A 17,614-nucleotide genomic window follows, 5' to 3' on the forward strand; every position below is an offset into this window, starting at 1 on the left:
TAATGTCTTCACTTTCTTTCTGAAGGACAGGAGGGAGGGAGCTGATTTAATTTCACTGGGGAGGGAGTACCATAGCCAAGTGGCCACTACTGAGAAGACCCTGTCTCTTGTCCCCACCAGTCACACCTGCAAAGGGGGTGGGATCTAGAGCAAGGCCTCCCTGGACTTAAATTCCAAGATGATTCATAGACACTGATATGTTTGGACAGTTAAGCGAGGCTGGAACTGTTTAGGGCTTTATTGGCTATACGTCTGATCACTTCTGGATTCTAAAAAAGAATTGTGCAGATCCAGAACAAAGATGGTGGATTACTCGAAATATCTAATCATGCTCCTGAAAGTATCTCGAAGGGTGGAGCATGTGGCTCTCCAAGATCACCAGGAGTGGGGTAACTTCCAACTGATGTAAATGGTTCACATGTGGCATTGATAAAATGGACCACCTTTTATTGAAGGACTAACTTGGGAGAAGTTATCTCTCAATGTTTCTATCTGTCAGTATTCCCCTCAATTTGCCTACATATTTCACTGGCCTCCACCCAGAGCTTTTTTTATAGAGGATATCCATATTTGATTGAAGGTTGAAGGCTTTCTCCTTTTAAGTGTTCCTGATTTGATGGTCTCTTTCATGTAAATGGAGTTGAAAGATCTAAAACTTTGAAGCAGTAAATGCCAGGAGCCTATAACAACCCATTAATATTGGCCAACACCTGAAGGTCATCAGATCGCAATCTTCTCTATGATTTTTTTTTTGTCATGTCAGGAGTGACTTGAGAAACCAAGTCGCTTCTGGTGTGAGAGAATTGGCCGTCTGCAAGGACGTTGCCCAGGGGACGCCCGGATTATTTGATGTTTTATCATCCTTGTGAGAGGCTTCTCTCATGTCCCCGCATAAGGAGCTGGAGCTGATAGAGGGAGCTCATCCGCCTCTCCCCGGATTCGAACCTGCGACCTGTTGGTCTTAAGTCCTGCCGGCACAGGGGTTTAACCCACTGCGCCACCGGGGGCTCCTATGATGATGATCTCTATGATGATCTTCTCTAATATATATTTCAATATATTTTAATATACAACAATCATGTCTATATTTTACATTTAAACATTCTAGTTCAGGGGTCCTCAAACTATGGTCCGAGGGCTGGATACGGCCCCCCGAGGTCATTTACCCGGCCCTCGCTCAGTGTCAACCTTAGGCTGAAACGACTTGAAAGCACACAGCAGCAACAATAACAATCCTATCTCATCAGCCAAAAGTGGGCCCACACTTCCCACTGAAATACTAATAAGTTTATATTTGTTAAAATTGTTCTTCATTTTAATTATTGCATTGTTTTAAAGTGTGGTTTTTTTTGCACTACAAATAAGATCTGTGCAGTGTGAATAGGAATTCATCCATGCTTTTTTCAAATTATAATCTGGCCCCTCAACAGTTTGAGGGACTTTGACCTGGCCCTCTGTTTAAAAAGTTTGAGGAGCCCTGTTCTAGTATATGTAAATTTTGTGCAAATCTGTTCTCTTTTTGAGTAGGATTTCCTTATTTCAGTGGACAACCCATCATCATCCTGGTTGTATTCTAAAACAGCCTCCTTTGCTTGGCCATCAGTTTGAGGTAGTAAGGTTTCTGCTGGTATTTCCTGTCTTCTTGTGGGTCTTAGTGATCCATGTAGTCCTGTCCAAGTGGCACATCCCCAGCACACTGTTGTAGGTGGATCCTCAAAGTGCTTGGCTTTTTTTTTTAACAAGAAGAAACTATCTTGTTAGCAATGTTTATTTCCTTCCCTGTTGGTTCACGGCATGTTCCGTCTATTGCAGGGAACTCTTTCCTTCTGAGCAATCAGAAGACCTCCGAGTTAACAACAGCTTCAACAAAAAAAGTAAATTGTTTTAAATAACCTGACTGAAATTGATTCTTCTCTTTATCACACTCATTTGGGAGCCCTCCTGCTGTGACCGTTTCCATGTAGACAATACATATATATTCTGCTGTGTGTCTCCCCCTCCCTCCAGTTACCAGAATTGTCTCTCTTCCCAGGTAGAAAACATTGAGAAATTGGTGGCTGAAATATCTATCTATCTATCTATCTATCTATCTATCTATCTATCTATCTATCTATCTATCTATCATCTATTTCATCGCAACTTACCATGTTATAGTAATGCACTTAAGTTTCTAATATAGATATGGTCTCCCTCCCTTTCTCTCTCTTTAATACAGGAGTCCTCCTCCGCAAACAATTCGTTTCTCTTTTATCTCACCCGAGTTTTTAACAAATTTTAATGAGTCTTTCTTTTAATCATTACCTGTAGCCCACCCACTGTCATTGTGATTGCGTTATTGTAATTTTATATCATTATTTATTCACACGTTTTATGTAATTATTATGTTGTGCTTGTTTGCATTTTCGGTCTTATTTTATTGTAATTTTGTTGTTTGGGCTTGACCTCATGTAAGCCGCTCCGAGTCCCCATTGGGGAGATGGTAGTGGGGTATAAATAAAGATTATTATTATCTATCTATCTATCTATCTATCTATCTATCTATCTATATATATTTGGCAACAAAATGTCTCACAACACAAGGAGTAACCATCACTCAAAAATTATGATTTGTCATTTGGGAGTTGTAGTTGCTGAGATTTATAGTTTACTTACAATCAAAGAGCATTCTAAACTCCACCAATGATGGAACTGAACCAAACTTGGCACACAGAACTCCCATGACCAACAGCAAATACTGGAAGGGTTTGGTGGGCATTGACCTTGAGTTTGGGAGTTGTAGTTCACCTGCATCCAGACAGCACTGTGGACTCAAACAATGATGGATCTGGACCAAACTTGGCACAAGCACTCAATATGCCCAAATATGAACACAGATGGAGTTCGGGGGAAATAGACCTTGACATTTGGGAAATGTAGTCACTGGATTCACAATTTACCTACAATCAAAGAGCATTCTGAACTCCACAAATGACAGAATCAGGGCAAACTTCCCACACAGAACCCCCATGACCAACAGAAAATACTTCAAGGCCATCCAGTCCAACTCCCTTCACCAGGGCAAGAAAACATAATCAAAGCCCTCCTGACAAAGAGCCATCCAGCCATAGATTAGATAGATAGATAGATAGATAGATAGATAGATAGATAGACGATAGATAGATATGATTCACACACACACATATATAGTATAATAGATTTGAAACGGACCCTTAAAAAGGACAATGATATCTTGCATGTTCCAGGGTGGGCAAACCAGACACTCTCCACATCAACACTGACAAAGAAACAGCAAGAAACACCCACAAGCAGAAAGAAATTACATATATTAGAAACCAACACTTTCTCATTACTTTATTTTCCAGATCAACAAACTGGGCCACAGCAACGCGTGGCAGGGGACAGCTAGTTGTTGTTGTTGTTATTATTATTATTGGAAGATAAAACATAAATATTAGAGTGAGTTTGTTTAGTTTTATTTATTTGCTGATATAGGGCCCTTCCACACTGCCCCTGTATCCCAGGATCTGATCCCAGATTATCTGTTTATCCCAGGTTATCTGGCAGTGGGAACTCATATATTCCATGTTTAAAGCATGTGCCGTCGCGTTTGGGGGCTATTTTTCTTAAAGAAGGAGGGATGGACGTGGCATCTTTTCCCCAAGGGACTGTTTCTTGCCCTCCTATAGGAAACTGGACCTCCCAAAAACCCAAAACGCTGTAAATAACTCAAAATAAGTTTTATTGATCACAAAGAGTTGTTTCTTAAAGCAATAAGCTGGAAACTTCAGAGAGGTGAAGGAAAATATATGTTACAGTCTCAATTAGTCCTGGGTCCAAGGGGTTTGAAACTGAGAAGCCTCACCAAGTTTCCTCTTTCCTCAATGACTGTGAATGCCAGAGCAAACCACAACCCCAGTTCAGATGGCCTAGGTTTTGAAGACTCAGGATCTTCCTCTGGTGCCAAAAGAACCGGTTTGAAGGTGCTTGGGTCTCCTCAATGTTGTCCAGGTCAATCTGGACATAAAGCATGAGTCCCAAGGGTAAAAACCCTCAGAATTGGTGCTAAGAGGTAATTTAAATCAGGGTCCTTTAGAGTCAAGTCTCTTACTCACGTCCACATGGTAGGAACTCTGATGGCAGAATGAAAAAGAAAGGAAGCACTCACCTCCTGCAGGAAGAGGTGGAGCCAAACAGTGCTGATTGACAGCTATAAGTAACCAATCCATACAACTATACATAAACAGGGTAAAAGAGGCAGGATTAAGCATGATACAACAGTTTAAATCTTGCAACTAACAGTTCTAAACATAGGTGGTGCCACTTGCGCCATCACAAAGCAGATAATCCAAAATCAGATCCTGGGATAAAGGGCAGTGTCGAAGGGCGCGTAGATGTGAATTCGTATGAAACAAGGAGGTCATGTGATAGGTTCAAGGCAAAGACACTGTTGTCCTGCTGTAATTGTAATTTATCATTGTAGTAGCTTAATGGTATGGAGCCCCTGCCTAGAAATTAACTTGCTAATTTAATTTAGTTCCCTTCTTTCAAAGGTCTTCCCTGTGTGTAACCGTCTGTCCCTCCTCATTCATGTTTGACCCAAGTAGACACTTCCAATTGTGTCTCAAAATTAACTCTAGACCAGTGCTGATGCATTGGAATGGCAATTATTTTCTTCTAATGTGCCAGGGATCAACAACTGGGTAGCAGTGTTCCTTTATTTCCTGGATGCTTTCCAGGGACTAGCAGCCAATGGCCAAGGGACTGGGACCAATCCAGGGACCACAACTTCAAGTAACACTGCTCTAGATAACATGTAATGGAACATAGGAACCCCCGATGGTGCAATGGGTTAAACCCTTGTGCCAGCAGGACAGAAGACTGACAGATCCAGGGAAAGTGCAGATGAGCTCCCTCTGTCAGCTCCAGCTCCCCATGCAGGACATGAGAGAAGCCTCCCACAAGGATGGTAAAATATCAAAACATCTGGGCATCCCCTGAACAATGTCCTTGCAGATGGCCAATTATTTCAAATTTTTCCCGCTAATACACAAGTCTTTGAAAAACACTGCGAGTTGTCACTTGCTGAATCTTGTGTCGGAATTCTTTTTATTTTAATTTTTAAAGCAACATAAAGTGGTATTTTAGTGGAAGTTGTTTAGAGGAAAGACAGAGGAGTGTGTATGTATGTGTGTGCATTCCTGTCCCCTCCCCTCCCCAAATATATTTGATGTTCAGAGAGCTTAGCATACATAAATTGAGATAAAACTATTTTAATGACTAAATCTCCATGCCAATGCTAAATGTTGTTCTAATGGATCAGAGAAAGATAATGAGCAGGAAAGATAATGGCAGGAATTGTACGCAATGCTACTGAATTAGCATGTGGGATTGGGCTCCATTATAAAAAAACATTTTCAACCCTTTGTTGAAATAGGTTACAACAGAAAGGCATGTGTCCATGCTTATCTGAAAGAGAAAAGTAACACACACATGCGCGTGTATATATCTATATCTATATCTATATTTATATCTATATAAATAAAAATGTAATGTTCGTTCGTGGGATTAACATAACTCCAAAACCACTGGACAAATTGTCACCAAATTTGGACACAATACGCCTATCAGGACAAGGAGTGACCATCATTCATAAAAACAATGAAAAACACAGTGGAAGGGAGTTAAAAAGCCAAAAAACAAAAAATGCATTACAACGCATGTGCAAAACCACATATATATACGCAAACACACATATCTTGCAGGTTCAAATCCGGAGAGTAGCATGTTAGCCCCAGCTTCTGCCAACTTAGCAGTTTTAAAACATGCAAATGTGAGTAGAACAATAGGTACCACTCCAACGAGAAGGTAGTGGCACTTCATGCAGTCATGCCGGCCATATGACCTTGGAGGTGTTTATGGACAATGCCGGCTCTTCGGCTTAGAAATGGAGATGAGCACCACCCACCAGAGTCGGATATGACGGGATTTAATGTCATGGGAAAACCTTTACCTTTACCTTACACAAATATTTACACACACATATACACAGACTTTGGAAGCTTTTAAGCAGAGGCTGGATGGCCATCTGTCAGGGGTGATTTGAATGCAATATTCCTGCTTCTTGGCAGGGGGTTGGACTGGATGGCCCAGGAGGGCTCTTCCAACTCTTTGATTCTATGATTCTATGACTGGGCCACAGCAATGCATGGCAGGGGACAGCTAGTGTGTGTGTGTTGTGTGTGTGTGTGTGTGTGTATATATATATATATATATGAGGAACTCTTCATAATTAATTGTTATTTCTTCTGTTCCAGATCCTGCCCGGGTGGTGAACATGCCACCTATCATATATGTTCCTGTTGGGATACATGGATACATCCGCTGCCCCATTGAGGCAGAACCTCCAGTTACTCTGGTGAAATGGAACAAAGATGGACGCCCTCTGCACATTGAAAAGGTAAACACAATGGATAGGGTTTTTGTTTGTTTTTTAAAAAAAGAGATTTTGCATGCATGTTTGCATTCTTCCCCTTTGTAGAGCTCAGAGTTGTATAAGATCTATTGTCCATGTTTTCCCCCTTACAGCAAGACTGTGAAGCAAGTTAAGCTGAGATATTATGGTCTCACATAGCTGAGCATTAATGTGAGTCAGAGCCATCCATATTTCAAGCACAAGGGCTGGAATTATGTGTCCCTGCAGGTGTTGTTGGCCTGCATTTCCCAGCATTCTTTTCCTTTGGCTCTGCTGGCTAGATTGCTGAGAGTTGAACTTGAAGAACATCTGGCTGGACGTACAATTCTCATACTTGCTTTGGCAATGCAATCACATTGCCCTGGAGTGTGGTGGAGGCTCCTTCTTTGGAGGCTTTTAAACAGAGGCTGGATGGTCATCTGTTGGGGGTGGTTTGAATGTAATTTTCTTGCTTCTTAGCAGGGGGTTGGACTGCATGGCCCATGAAGTCTCTTCCAACTCTATGATTCTATGATCACTGCAGGACCCAGGCATTAATACAACACCAATGGAGCTATAAAGTGTTATCCTGCAGATGTGACTCTATATGGGAAGTTCGAAGCTTTTAAAAAATTCTCTCTTAACAAGACACTGTCCTCCTATTACCATAGTTTAGAAATCCTATCAAGGACTTCATTCTTTTAAATATTTAAACAAAATCTTCAATATTTAGAGTTTCTTTAAATATTCACAGCTTAAAGACGATATTCTGACTGTTTCAAATTGCAGGGAGAGTGAGCGAAAATCTAACAATGTGGCTTTCAGCTTCAACCATGGCAGTGATGCTCAGGTGCACAATCCACTCTGAAGACTCCTTGGATCCCCCTAGAGATATTTCTATACAGGCCTAAATTTATAGTGTTTACAGTGATAGGGTTTCCCATAATTTCTAGAATAAATTTCTATAATGAGAAATCTGGATTTATTTTCATTGTTCAGCAAGCAGACAAAACCACTCTCTGTGTCCACACCTTCCAGAACATCTTGGGTAGTGAGATAGGCTTCATGGAGGATAGTTTTATAAATGGCTGTTCAATAAAGGTTCTGGTGGTAAGTATGTTGTTAACTGTGGCTACAGTCCTTATCTTTTCTGTTCCTGCTGATATTTGTCTCATAAGCCTAGAAAACCGTGTTCTCTACATCATGTGTCCCATCTAGACTTCTGTATTAGTCTGGACTACTCCAATAGGTAACTTCAAGGGTTCATCCCTGACTAGGGATGAAAAGGGATCTTGTAGCACCTTAGTGCTACAGAGACAATAGTTTCCTGGCACACTACCCATAGTATAACACCATTTAATGCTTCAACCAAGACAGACCAGTTTATCACATCCCTTTTTCCCGTTCCCAACCAGCATCTCATAATATTCCAATAACTCTGTCCGGTATTCATATGGCGATCTACACACCTTGGCTTTAGACATGATCTTCCCTCCTATCTTTGTCCCCATATGACCATTATTAAAATGGAGCTTGTCACCTCATCACCATATCCATAAGTTTTGCATTTCTATGGCTATTCACCCACAAAGTTTGTCCTAAAGGTCTCTTCCTAGGCATCTGATAAGCTGACTCTGTATAGGAAAACTATGTTACCAACTTACTTCTCCCAGGTGCTAAGGTGCTGCAAGAACCCTTTCCATACTGATAGTTGTTGTTTATTCATTCAGTTGCTTCCAATTCTTCGTGACCTCATGGACCAGTCCATACCAGAGCTCCCTGTCGACAATCACCACCCCCAGCTCCTTCAGAGTCAAGCCAGTCACTTCAAGAATACCATCCATCCATCTTGCACTTGGTCGGCCCCTCTTCCTTTTTCCTTCCATTTTCCCATCATAATTGTCTTCTCTATCATCTTTCCTGTCTTCTCATGATGTGGCCATAGTATTTCATCTTTGCCTCTACTATCCTTCCGCCCAATGAGCAGTCGGGCTTTATTTCCTGAAGTATGGACTGGTTGGATCTTCTGGCGATCCAAGGCACTCTCAGAATTTTCCTCCAACACCGCAGTTCCAAAGCATCTATCTTCCTTCACTCAGCCTTCCTTATGGTCCAGCTCTCACATCTGTAGGTGACTACGGGGAATACAATTGCTTTAACTATGCACATCTTCATTGCCAGTGTGATGTCACTACTCCTCACTATTTTATCGAGATTGGTCATTGCTCTCCTCCCAAGAAGTAAGACATCTTCTGATTTCCTGGCTGCAGTCTGCGTCTGCAGAAATCGTTGCATCTAGAAATACAAAGTATGTCACTGCCTCCATGTTTTCTCCCTCTATTTCCCAGTTATCAATCAGTTCTATTGCCATAATCTTGGCTTTTTGGATATTTAACTGCAACCCAGGTTTTGCGCTTTCTTCTTTGCACTTTCCATGCTAATATTCCAGACTAAAACAAATTCTATCTGCCATGGGGATTTAAAAATGTCTACAGTTTTTCTCCCCCTCAGTGAAAAAGGATGCCTCAGTATATCAAGACACTGTTGAGAAAATGATAAACTATTGCAATACACTCACGCCTGATTAGGGATGAAAAGGATGTTCACATTTTTTCTCCTCCTCAGTGAGAAATGGTGCCTCAGTATGTCAAGATGCTTTGTTGAGAAAATGATAAACTATTGCAATACATTTTGTGTTTAAAGACAAAATCCCCCAGAATTGATTTTCCCCCCTGCAAAACAGTAAGCCCGGAACATATTATGCTTTGCTCAAAAAACTATGTAAGCTAGATTTGGTTTCCTTATTAGTTTTAGTGAATTATATGCATTGGATGTAAGGGTAATGAGAATAATTGGACAACCTTTTACGTGTTGTTTATGTTTTTTTTACATGCACTTGCAAACAGCCATTAGATAGCTGTGGCTGTGGAACACTACTGACCTAAGTTATATTCAAACTGATGCCAAGAGGAGAAATTGTCCACATTTCATTAGCAGGGCTCTGTGTCAATGTGTTCGCCTGGAGCAATGCATCTGTGCCATCCAAGTAGGCCAATTAAGAGGACTGACCATCTCCCAACTGACAGAAATGAAAAGGCTGCAAACGCAGTCCAAAATGTTGACAAGGGATTTTGTCTTAGGAATCCCCTGGATCTCAAATCTCTAAAATGGAAATATTGTTGTTGGAAAGAGGAGGGAAGGAGAATGACCATTCTGTGGGCTCCTGGGAGAAGGAAAAGATAGGTGAAGTCTACCTGAGATTACACTTTCATTCTTCACCCAAGCATTATTTGCTTTTCAGTAGTCTGAACTGACTCCTCTTTCTTCACCTTCTCTTTGGTAAGTGACAACAGAAAGGGCCCTTTTCTCGAGACTGACTGCTTTGCGGTTTTAGGAAGACATGAAACTATGCATCCAGAGCAGATGTTCAATCTCAGTCAGTGTGTAGTTGCACTCTGCTATCTGAGCATTTCCTGTTAGGCTAGGAAATACTCAGAAAAGTGGGCCCAGGAAGTCCAGCAGCCATTTTGGAGGGGTACCAGGGGACACCCATCTTAGAATCTCATTTCCTGAAGGGAGCATGCTTAGGAGCAGCTTGGAGGGAAATGAGGGGAGTTTGAGATTGGCTGGGAGAGAATGGGTGGAGCTTAACTTGAGAAAAGGAAAAAAATATCTTTAAGGGGACGTTTTAAAATCTTGAAAGCTCAGATTGCATCTGGGTGTCAAAGAAGAAGGAGATTGGGTCTGGGTGTCAAAGAAGAAAGAGTTAGAGTTTGATGTGAAGAAGAGAAAAGTTAGGGAAGCCTGAAGTTGGTCAGTTAGCCAGCAGAGTTAGTTAGTGAGAAGATTTACAGCTATTGGTAAGGATAGCTGGGGAGGTGGAGTGACAGATCCAGGGTAAAAGGGACTGTCTGTGAGGAGTTTGGGATTGCTGGACAGAGAGGAATACTCTCAGTAATTTCTGGAGGGATAGAGGAGTGTTTTGTGCAACTAAGTTTTGAACTGTTTAAAGAAACCACACACTTTATTCAACATTAAAACAACTAAGCTTAATGGCTGTTTTATTCAAGTTCTCTCAAATAAACAACATTGTTATTTGTTCACAACATCTGCCTCATGTGTGCCTCTCTGTGTGAGAAGATTTAAAGCCATTTCCTGAAGAAATAAAAGGTTAAATGGTGGCAACGTATATGTTAAAAAAATAATGTCCTCATTGTTACCTCAGAGCACAAGCCTGAGTGCAAATCCAGCACATTCTAGCCTAAAGATACCTCAAGTAAGCCAAGGACTTAATATTACTTTTAATTTGTGGTGGTAGCCAGAGTTATTTTGACAGGTATTTCAGCCAGAAGATAGTTCCAGCTTATTCAGCTTTTGATTTTTAATTAAAGAAGCCACATTCCTTTACAAGTGGTGGTATAGCTTCTGTGATTTGATAATAGATAATCTCCTATCATTTATAAAGGGTGGCAGTGTGGGATTTATACTTCAAAGAGTCCCCTACCTTTTACATTTGGTGTACAGCTGTTGGGATTTATTGCCAAATAAGTCCCAATCTTTTATACCGTACCTTCTGGCAAATTAGAAGTATTACTTAAATATTTTAACAGCCACTTGAATGGATGGTACCATTATGTTTTAGAGCACTTCCACATTTAAATTAATGTACCTTAAATGAAGTAGTTTAGCAAAAAAGGTGTGTGCCTGGAGAGTGTCATATATACTACATAGGACACAGGAACATTTAAAACATCTAATCTTCTCTTTTGTTTGTACAGTTTTCTGGCTGGAATTTGATGGAAGATGGCTCAATTCGAATAGAAGAGGCAACAGAAGAAGCGCTTGGCACATACACCTGCGTGCCTTATAATGCCCTGGGAACAATGGGCCAATCCGCCCCTGCCCGACTGGTGCTGAAGGTATCTCACCTGTTATTAAATTCCTGCTCTGAAAGGCTTATGAGTAAACTTCATAATATATACATTTGGGTACTAGGTCTCCTACAGTCCCCAAGTCAGTATAGCCTCTGACTGTGCTGACTGGGAGATTTTGGTAGTTATAGTTTCCAAAAGTAAGTGGTCCGAGCTTGTGATTTCCACATGCACACACGACATGCAGAATCACACAATATCAATTTGTTATATCAATGGATTGTGCTGAGGCCATAATCAGACTGACTCAATGATAACAAAATGCATTTTTTTGTGTGTCAGGAGTGACTTGAGAAACTGCAAGTCACTTCTGGTGTGAGATAATTGGCTACCTGCAAGGATGTTGCCTGAGAAACACCTGGATGTTTTGGTGTTTTACCATCCTTGCAGGAGGCTTCTCTCATGCCCCTGCATGGGGAGCTGGAGCTGACAGAGAGAGCTCATCTGCACTTTCCCTGGATTTGAACCTCTGACTTGTCGGTCTTCAGTCCTGCCACCACAAGGGTTTAACCCATTGCGCCACTGGGGCTCCTTAACAAAAATGCATAAGAGAGTACCACTGTTACTATCTAAAAAAAGAGACGCGAACTATTGCATTTCCTCCCATCCATGAATTTACACGGGTCATTGCTTGTATGTATGTCAATGTAATCTACTAACTGTATGGCTTTTGGCACATTCATTAATCAGCTAAAAGTTCTGTAATTGGTTGGCAGAGTCCTTTTTCATGCTGTTTGCTCAACGAGAATGGTTCAATGATATTTATTTCCCCTTTCTCCCTCCTTTCTCCCCTTCCCTGCTGCCTCCTGGCTCTAGGACCCACCCTATTTCACGGTGCTACCAGGCTGGGAGTACAGACAAGAGGCAGGGAGGGAGCTGCTGATACCCTGTGCCGCTTCAGGAGACCCCTTTCCTGTCATCACCTGGAGAAAGGTACCCAGCCTGCCAGAAAAATCTGCAGTACCTTTGGCTTTTAATGAATATTGCAGGTAGAGAATCCACACTCTGTCACGGCAAGAGCAAATGGCATGTTCAGCTGCTTTGCTTCGGGCTGTACCACTGCTGCCCTGTTCCAGCTCCTCGCAAGAAAGCCTTAGAAACTGCAGACACCTTAGCAACAGCTGTCTCTGCAAGATGAACTGCTCTTCACCCCTTCCCTTTTCTTGCTCCTTTCTGCCAGTGTACAGTATCATCCTAAGTGCTGGCTTTAGCCTATAAACCCCTAAACGGTTTCAGTCCAACTTACTTATCCAAACATATATCTCCTTATAAACCATCTAGGACATTAAGATCTTCTGGGGAGGCCCTGCTCTCAGTCCCGCCTTCCTTGCAGATGCATTTGGTGGGGACGAGAGACAGAGCCTTCTCAGTGGTGGCCCCTCAACTGTGGAGCGCCCTGCCTAGGGATATAAGATCATGTTTAGCCTGAAGAAGAGAAGGCTGAGAGGAGATATGATAGCCATGTATAAATATGTGAGAGGAAGCCACAGGGAGGAGGGAGCAAGCTTGTTTTCTGCTTCCCTGGAGACTAGGACGCGGAACAATGGCTTCAAACTACAAGAGAGGAGATTCTATCTGAAGATGAGGAAGAACTTCCTGACTGTGAGAGAAAGCTGTTCAGCAGTGGAACTCTCTGCCCCGGAGTGTGGTGAAGGCTCCTTCTTTGGAAGCTTTTAAACAGAGGCTGGATGGCCATCTATCAGGGGTGATTTGAATGCAATATTCCTGCTTCTTGGCAGGGGGTTGGACTGGATGGCCCATGAGGTCTCTTCCAACTCTATGGTTCTATGATTCTATGATTCTAAGATAGCCCCCTCCCTCTTGACTTTTTGAAGAGCAGGCCTTCCCAAATGCGACATAGGTATACGAAATCATGGAACCACTTGATGACTCAATTGAATAATGACTTGACATGGAGACGCTCACGATACTGCTTTTAAGGCTTTGTACGGTTTTTATATTCTTATATTGTATGCTAATGTTTTAATGGTATTTTATGATGGTTTTATTTGTTATTTATTTATTTATTTATTTATTTATTTATTTATTTATGTGCAGTATTTGTATACCGCTTTTCTCACCCCGAAGGGGACTCAAAACGGTTTCCACATAGGTAACGGCAAAATTCAATGCCAGCACAAACAATTACAATTATACAATTACAGTTAGACATAAACCAAATTAAAATACATCCATAAACAGTAGAACAATCATTAAAACAGTAAAACAGTCTGTTATGATTGTTGAGGCATTAAATTGTTGCCAATTGTGACCCGCTCTGTGTCGCCTCTGGACTGAGAGGGGCGGTATCTAAATGTGGTAAATAAATAAATAAACTTTAAACTACACAGCCAATGGCCTTCACAATGCAATGGAATAAACCGTGGGCCAAATTAAAAAAATCATTATTATAAATATCAAGCATAGCTTTAAAAATATTTTACAAATCCTTGGAAAACAAGGGTGTAAGATTATTTTTTATATTACAGTATGTTTCAACTATATCTTAACTAATCAATGGCAAGATGGCAGTAGATAGCACCCCAAAACCTCAGGGTGCCATTTGTTCATTAAGTGCAAAGTCAATGCCCAAAAAGGTATTGAATATCTCCTTGTACAATGGGTCAAAAAGGAACTTTGCTGGTGTAACTGAGGTTCTGCTTGGATTTCCTTGAATACCACTTTGGTCACCTTGACCTCTCCTCAGTACTGATATTTTCTTTTGTCAATGAGCAGCAGAAGTGGCCCATAATGACCAATGGGGAGGGGAGACTTCCCATCCTAATGCTGCAGCAAAACTGTTGCCCCAAGCAAAGTACAACCCTCTACATTTGCCTAAGGCTATGCTATTGATAGGAGAAAGCAAGAGAAATCCATGGCCTCATAGCTCCCTCTACTGATTTAGAACATAAACGAGCACAGATATTAGAATTCCATGGCTCATAGTTCGTAGGAACTAGGTGAGAACTATTGCTCATAAGTATTGTCGAAGGCTTTCATGGCTGGAATCACTGGGTTGTTGTAGGTTTTTCGGGCTATATGACGATGTTCTAGAGACATTTTCTCCTGACATTTTGCCTGTAATATGTTATTTATTCATCTCTGAGGATGCTTGCAATAGATGCAGGTGAAACGTCAGGAGAGAATGCCTCTAGAACATGGTCATATAATTTATAATAATAATAATAAGACTTTATTTGTACCCTGCTACCATCTCCCCAAGGGACTCGGTGCGGCTTACATGAGGCCGAGCCCAAAACACAACAATACAAGCAATAATAACAACAATACAAACAATTAAAAAACATAGACCATAAAATATACAACATTATCAATTAGACAACACACAGTTAAAAACAGTGGGAAGGCCAAATGTAGAGTTAAAATTGGAAATAATGCTGGGACATGGACGAAAGGTGATACTGGTGTTTGTGGAAGGGCATACGCCCGAAAAACCTACAACAACCCAGTGTTGCTCATGCTTTGTAGGAAAAGGTGGATGCCTTTTTTTTTTAATCCTTTTGAAAAACATTGAGAAGAAAGAAGGTAGATTGTGCTCTGCTACTTGGGCCACTCACTACTTTCAAGTAGGTAACCTTATATAGGCTTACTATTTGGAAACGGTGCAAAGGATATAGGGCCAAGATATACCTAGAGTCTTTCCAGACAGGCTCTATATCTCAGGTTCTGATCCCAGGTTTGCTGCGTTAAATTGGATTATATGTGTCTGCACAGATAATTTGGGATAAACAGAAAATCTAGGATCAGATCCCGGGATATTGGGCCTGTCTGGAAGGGCCCCTAGATCAGCAAAGCAATACTTGTCTTCTTCCAGAAGAGTTGAATTTTTAAAAAAGCAATTTCAACATTAGGTTCTTGTGGGTTTTTTCGGGCTATAGGGCCATGTTCTAGAGGCATTTCTCTTGACGTTTTGCCTGCATCTTTGGCAAGCATCCTCAGAGGTAGTGAGGTCACTACCTCTGAGGATGCTTGCCATAAATGCAGGCGAAACGTCAGGAGAAATGCCTCTAGAACATGGCCCTATAGCCCGAAAAAACCCACAAGAACCTAGTGATTCCAGCCATGAAAGCCTTCGGCAATACAATTTCAACATTGATTGGTTTGCGCTTTAATTGTTAAGAGATCCTGAATCTGAACTCTGGTTTTATATTTATTTATTTACTATTTTTGTATACGGCCCTCTCAGCCTTCCGGCGACTTGAAGCGGTTTACAAGGCAAAATTCAATACAACCAAAAACACAGTTTTGTATGCACATTGGTGGACTACAGGCATTCTAACTGTATATTTTTAAAAGGACATGCAAGGCTGAGGACAATAGGTTGCATTTCCCATAGATTTATTTGTCTTCTGCAGCTTTTCTGGAAGAAGACAATTACTTCTTTGCAACTGGCTACTACCCATTCAGAACCCCTTTTATCTGTTGAACATCCCTGATTATTTCCATGTCCTGACTACCTATTTCTTTAACATTTTCTGGAATTGTTTAAATCTTTTCTGGTTCTGAAGTCCTCACCCAATCCCGTTGTATGCTGCTCTTTCTACATGTCCCTTACCTGTCCAGATTGTCCTCTGGGAACTTGTTCTCTGGCCAATGATTCAGCCATGTTTGATAGATGCATAGGGCCAGGTTCCCTCCAATGTGTGGCAACCCTGCTGGCATATTGTTAACTCACCCTTGAAACATGCCTCTGAGTTATGTTTTTCCCTCCCATCTTTCTCTCTCCTTCCTTCCCCTGTGCTTTCTCTGTTGTTTGACCAAGGTAGGGAAGCCCAGTAGAAGCAAGCACAACACTCTTCCAAGCGGCAGCCTCCAATTCCGATCTCTCAGCAAGGATGACCACGGAGAATGGGAATGTGTCGCTACCAACATAGTCACAAGCATAACTGCTAGCACTCATCTGACAGTCATTGGTAGGTACGGGAAGATGCGGAAAGTTTGTGGGCACTTGCATTGCCTTGTAAGTTGGAGGTGCTGGGTTTTGCTTTGTTTTTTGCCTCCTGAAGTCCTATACTCTTAAGATAGGTGAACAATGACCTATGATGGCTTTCATCTTTGTGTAGTGCTCAAATAACCTTTAATTACTACTTGTTCTCTGTGGGTGCATCTACACTGTAGAATTAATACAGTTTGCCACCACTCTAAGTGCCATGACTCAATTATATGGAATCATGGCAGGTGTAGTTTCATATAGTCTTTAGAATCTCTTCCAAATCATGCTGTTTCTGTTTACCAAACTACAATACTGGCGGGAAGCCCTTGGTGATGCAGTGGGTTAAACCACTGAACTGTTGAGTTTGTTGACCGAAAGGCCACAGGTTCAAATCTGGGAAGCATCATGAGCTTCTGCTGTTAGTTCCAGCTTCTGCCAAACTAGTAGTTTGAAAACATGCAATGTGAGTAGATCAATAGGTACCACTCCAGTGGGAAGGTAACAGCGCTCCATGAGGTCATGCAAGCCACATGACCTTGGAGGTGTCTACGAACAACACCAGGTCTTCCGCTTAGAAATGGAGATGAGCACCACATCCCAGAATCGTACACGACTGAACTTAATGTCAGGGGAAAACCTTTACCTTTACCTTTACAACAACTCCCATAACTGGAATATTTCAGATTTTGGAATACTGGATAAGGGATGCTCAAATTGAATCTGCTTTGGTGGATGAAGAGGTTCACAGATCTCTCACCACTGCATGTGATGGCAATGTTCAGGGAACTGTCTGCAAAGAAAAATGTCTAAATGAAAACCCGAGGAGAGGCAGAGAGCCTAAAGAAGACTGAAAGAATGAAAGTACAGTCTGGCAGCAAGGACAAGACAGATGGAATTATAAGATAAGCACTGAGGAGATTCAGCAAGAATTTCCATGGAGAGCTCATGGTGGCTTGTTAGAATGCATCTGAGAGTAGTAAAGAAGAAAAAGACTAGATTAAGAAAAGGAAATAGGGATGAAACATACATTGAGAAATGGCAGTACTTGTGTGAATAGTGATCTCTCTTTCTCTCTCTTTTGCACAATTGACAAGTTCTATATGCAGAGTTTTTTTTTCTTCCCAAGGGGTGGAATCTCCATTTTTGGGTCCATGTTGAAAAACAAGTAAAATTGCTAGACATTACTGTTACCATGTTATGAGACTTCAAGTTGATTCTGACTTATAGCATCCCAGTTCTAGGGTTTTCTTGACGAGACTTATGCAAGGACTTTGCCTT

General features: G+C 41.4%; 1 protein-coding gene across 6 annotated transcripts in view; it reads left to right on the forward strand.

Moving 5' to 3' along the window:
* Positions 1-17,614, forward strand: part of IGSF9B (immunoglobulin superfamily member 9B) — a 167,803-nt gene that overhangs the window by 113,169 nt on the left and 37,020 nt on the right. For all 6 annotated transcript variants that reach the window (XR_010910245.1, XM_060787082.2, XM_060787083.2 and 3 more), the window contains exons 8-11: positions 6,315-6,457; positions 11,230-11,370; positions 12,199-12,315; positions 16,166-16,316. Coding sequence is in view for 5 of the 6 variants with exons in the window: in XM_060787082.2 (XP_060643065.2) it covers positions 6,315-6,457; positions 11,230-11,370; positions 12,199-12,315; positions 16,166-16,316 (552 nt within the window). In the remaining variant the exon portion in view is untranslated. The remainder of the gene's footprint in view (positions 1-6,314; positions 6,458-11,229; positions 11,371-12,198; positions 12,316-16,165; positions 16,317-17,614) is intronic.

The sequence above is a fragment of the Anolis sagrei genome, chromosome 7 (genome assembly GCF_037176765.1).
Source record: "Anolis sagrei isolate rAnoSag1 chromosome 7, rAnoSag1.mat, whole genome shotgun sequence".
Taxonomy (NCBI): domain Eukaryota; kingdom Metazoa; phylum Chordata; class Lepidosauria; order Squamata; family Dactyloidae; genus Anolis; species Anolis sagrei.